Source organism: Peromyscus eremicus, chromosome X (genome assembly GCF_949786415.1).
Source record: "Peromyscus eremicus chromosome X, PerEre_H2_v1, whole genome shotgun sequence".
In the NCBI taxonomy this organism is placed as follows: domain Eukaryota; kingdom Metazoa; phylum Chordata; class Mammalia; order Rodentia; family Cricetidae; genus Peromyscus; species Peromyscus eremicus.
This window is the reverse complement of record NC_081439.1, coordinates 18,332,788-18,336,711: the sequence shown is the minus strand read 5'-3', so window position 1 is coordinate 18,336,711 and position 3,924 is coordinate 18,332,788. Positions and strand designations below refer to the sequence as shown.

General features: G+C 39.3%; 1 protein-coding gene across 1 annotated transcript; it reads right to left on the bottom strand.

The window, feature by feature from the left end:
• Window positions 1–1,166: 1,166 nt before the first annotated feature.
• On the bottom strand, window positions 1,167–3,531 carry LOC131899426 (uncharacterized). The gene is made up of 2 exons (XM_059250875.1): window positions 3,461–3,531; window positions 1,167–1,899 (listed from the first exon to the last, which is right to left on the bottom strand). Exons 1-2 carry the CDS (start codon window positions 3,487–3,489, stop codon window positions 1,227–1,229), a joined length of 702 nt encoding a protein of 233 aa, XP_059106858.1. The 5' UTR covers window positions 3,490–3,531; the 3' UTR covers window positions 1,167–1,226.
• Between the last annotated feature and the right edge of the window lie 393 nt (window positions 3,532–3,924).

Below are 3,924 nucleotides of genomic sequence, written 5' to 3'. Positions count from 1 at the left end.
GAACAGGGGTTGGTATGTGAAATGAAAGAAATAAATTTAAATGAAAAAAGCTTGGCCAATAGCTCAGGCTAATTACTAGCTAAGTCTTACACTTAAATTAACCTACAATTCTATATATGCTTTGCCATGTGGCTAATGGTTTGTTACCTCATTTTCTACACATCCTGCTTGCTCTGAAGATAGCTCGTGTCTCCCTTGACTTCACCCTTCTTCTCCCTATCATTCTCAATTTGGCTTTCCAGCCTAACTTTATCCTATTCAGCTATTGGCCAGTCAGCTTATTTATTTAATGGCAACACAGTGTAAAGAAATATTCCATAGCAGCTATGCCTTCTTCCTCCCTTTTATAATGGTAATTTATCCATATCATTTTATTTTAGAAGTATACAAGTCAATTTCTGATTGTCTAAGGTCTCATGGTTGAAAAACTGCCCTGAGTCCCAAAAGAGTTTGGACTACTGAACAAAGTTTGGGCTAATAAAGACTATGGAAAATTTTATAGGTGCCATGAGTTTCTTTTTCTCTATGAAATGGCTTTCATTCTATGGGCACAAAGTATGGAGTATCCTTATGTGAAATAGGGTATAATGGGTAAATATTTTTGCATCAAACTTATTGTGTGTTTGAACCCAGTGACTTAATAGATAAAACAAGGAAAGCAACTTGGACAACCTGTCCTCTGGTCTCCATACCACTTGTTCCATCAGAGCACACTGGAAATGCCTGGCCATTTGTCATATTTACAAACAGAAAGACAGGAGATGCCCACTGTCCAGTGTACAGCATAACCTCCCCACTCTATGAAAAGGGCACACAGTCAGCAGAGCCAACAATAAAGAAGTCCAGCTCTGCCCTCATTAGACCTGAGTACCTAGTGAACTCTACACAGGAGTGTGGATACTTTTCTTTTAAGTGGCAGCTTCCTCAAAAACCTTCTTTCATTGGTATTTGTTGTGTTTATTTTGCACATTGCATTTCACTAGTACTTTTGTTTAGTATATCTTATTGGCCATATCTGAACACATGATCATAACCTTCAGAGTTTAGGTTGTGAAAACAGTTAACAGAAGGATCATTCTAGACAGATAGAGGAGGAAGTAAGATTAGACACACCCAGGGAACCATGTTGATGCTTTATTTAGAACAAATTGAGGAGTTTTGTGTGTGAATAGGAAATTTCCTCAAGGAGCCTTCTGACAGATGTTGCAAATGCAGGAGCCCTTACTTCAGGCCTCTTGAGTGGTCACTATGGAAGCACGCTGGGCCTTCTTCCAACTCTGTAGTTGCAAAACACTTATCTCAGAAAGAAAGATAACTGCACTGAAAAGTGAGATGGCAGCTGTCAGAACCCCTAATGGCAGCACAGTAGTGCAGTATTTGGTTATCAATGCTTCTTCATTAACAGGAAAGTATGGTGGAAAGTCGAGAGTGGTTTGGCCATAATGATCTACAAAGTGGTTCCAGCTGACGGAAACCAATGTGAACAGGCTGCTAACACACAAAACTGAGGCAGAAACATTGTAGCAGTATGTCGCCATCTCCACAAATGGATCTTTCATGCAGCTGATCTTAATAGCAACTACACCAAAAATCAGAACCACAGGCTTCATCAAAATGGCCCACACTATCAGGGTCTGTGCAATCTGAAACTCAGGTGAAATGGTCCTGGTGGAATCGGTAGTGGTGTGCACCAGCATCTTGGTTACAGTCCCTGATTCATTAAGCTCTTGAGGGGAATAAGCCTCCCAGAGTCCAAAGGACACAAATTGCAAAATGTTGTTGTCAAATCTCCACGGGCGCCAGCATTGGCTACTTGCAATGATTATTTCAAACACCAAAGCTAATAGGCTGCTAAGAAGGGCACTCAGCTTGAAGATGCAACCTTTTCCACTGAAAAATCTGAAGATGAGATTGAACAAGTATATAGTCAAGCTGGGAACACAAGGGAAGTTGGGAAAACAAAATGACTCATACTTTATGGAGAGCTAAACCCTCATACCTTGTCTATGCTGTCTTGTAGTTGTATTTAAGTAGTCTATGTATTAGGGATCATCATACTATGGGTAAGAGTGTAAGATGCCCTAAGTTCCACAAATATAGCAGAAGCTCCCTCTGTAAGAAGTTTTGCTTAGCAATTTCACTGTATCTGTCAAATGCTGAAATGTGTATATTTGTTAACTGAGAACTTTAATGCTTGAAGTTAAGTCAAAATGAGTTTGCAATATTATATGTAAGGTGATGCTTATTTCCACTATGTTTGCAATACATAAAAATGATAAATAACCTAAATGGTAGCAATAAGCAGAGGTATTGCTTAGAATAATTTCACTTCTAAAATATGATTGTGGAATATTACAAACACTGAACTTACTTATACTGTCTGCTGAAAGAACAAAGGAAAATGACAAATGTTTAACATGGTATATGCATGTATATCAAAATTTCACACTTGAATTGTGTATATTTCACTGTATGTGTACATGTGTGTGCTAGTATATGTGTGATTGCAGAACATGTGGGGAGCCAGGTGGCAGTGGTGTATACCTTTAATCCCAGCACTCAGGAGGCAGAGGCAAGCAGATCACTGTGAGTGAGTTTGATGCAAGCCTGGTCTACAGAGTGAGTGCCAGGACAGCCAGGACTGTCTCACAGAGAAAACCTGTCTCAAAAAAAGAAAGAAAGGAAAAAGAAAGAAAGAAAAAGAAAAAGATCATGTGGGAAAACTTGAATTCTTTCTTTTTTCCCAGAAAACTAAAATCTGTTTGTAAAACATGAGGATTCATAGATGTTTCAAGCATTTCCCAAAACTTACCCAAAGGTCCTTTTCAGAAATTTTTCTTCATTTAATTGAAATGCATAAAACATCTTGTCTATATTGTGTTTACACCTATCTTCTTCAGCACCAATTGAGACTCCACATTTACTGTACACCAACTTATTTAGATCACTTCTTTGAAGGTAGTATTAATGCTTATGAAAAACTATGGCTCAAGGAATGTCACCATGTCTTTGAATAGAAAGTCGACTAAGGCCTCTAGACAATGACATTGCCATTTCCCATGCACAATGTTTGGGGGACCTACAAACTGGATCTCCTTACCAGGAAATCTGTACCAGTTAGCCTGTGCTCCACAGACTCTGTGGAATGTGCTTCCTAATTGGAAGGAGGCAGTTGCTGTACTACTTGGGAAGTTACACCTGCAAGATGGGTTTTCAGTTGACAGTGGCTTGTGTAATGCCACGCCCTTATTCCTTGCCAAGGCAGATCTGAAGCTGTTGAGAGCAGGAGCAGTGAATTTTGAAGCACAAATGGAAACAGAGTGGAGAATGATGTTGTGCAAGGCAAATGAGCTAGCCTGGCTGGATGTAGTTTTGCCCATGTCTGAATCCCATGGAGTAGATGCATGTGTTTCAGAAAGATCCTACTTGAAAATCTCAATGTCTTATTTTAAGTCTTTACCTTTGCATATCAAGGGTGAGAAGAACCATTTGGTATATGTGAAGGTCATAAATGTCTTCCAAACAACAGGAAATGACAACCAGACAGGGAGTCACACAAGAGGCGAATCACCTTCAGTAAAAGAAATTCTGTTAGACAGATATTTCAGCTCACAGCAGTGTTCCACCAACCAAATCCTGGTTCACCCAAACCTTTCCATTCCTTTCCTCTGTTTTGCTTAGTTAGAGCCTTATTTATACACTTCTGGGGTATTAGCATATTTTACATTATCGTCCCTTCAATGAGAACCACACAATCATTATTCCCATTTTGTAGATAGAAGAACAACATAGAGAGGCTAATTTACATACTGAACTTCGGGAAACTATACAGGTATAATGGTCAGTGCTGGCTCGAGAGCCTTCATAGACATGCAAGTATTCCCAGCACTTATTAAATGCAGCAGGATTTTCTCACATGGAAAT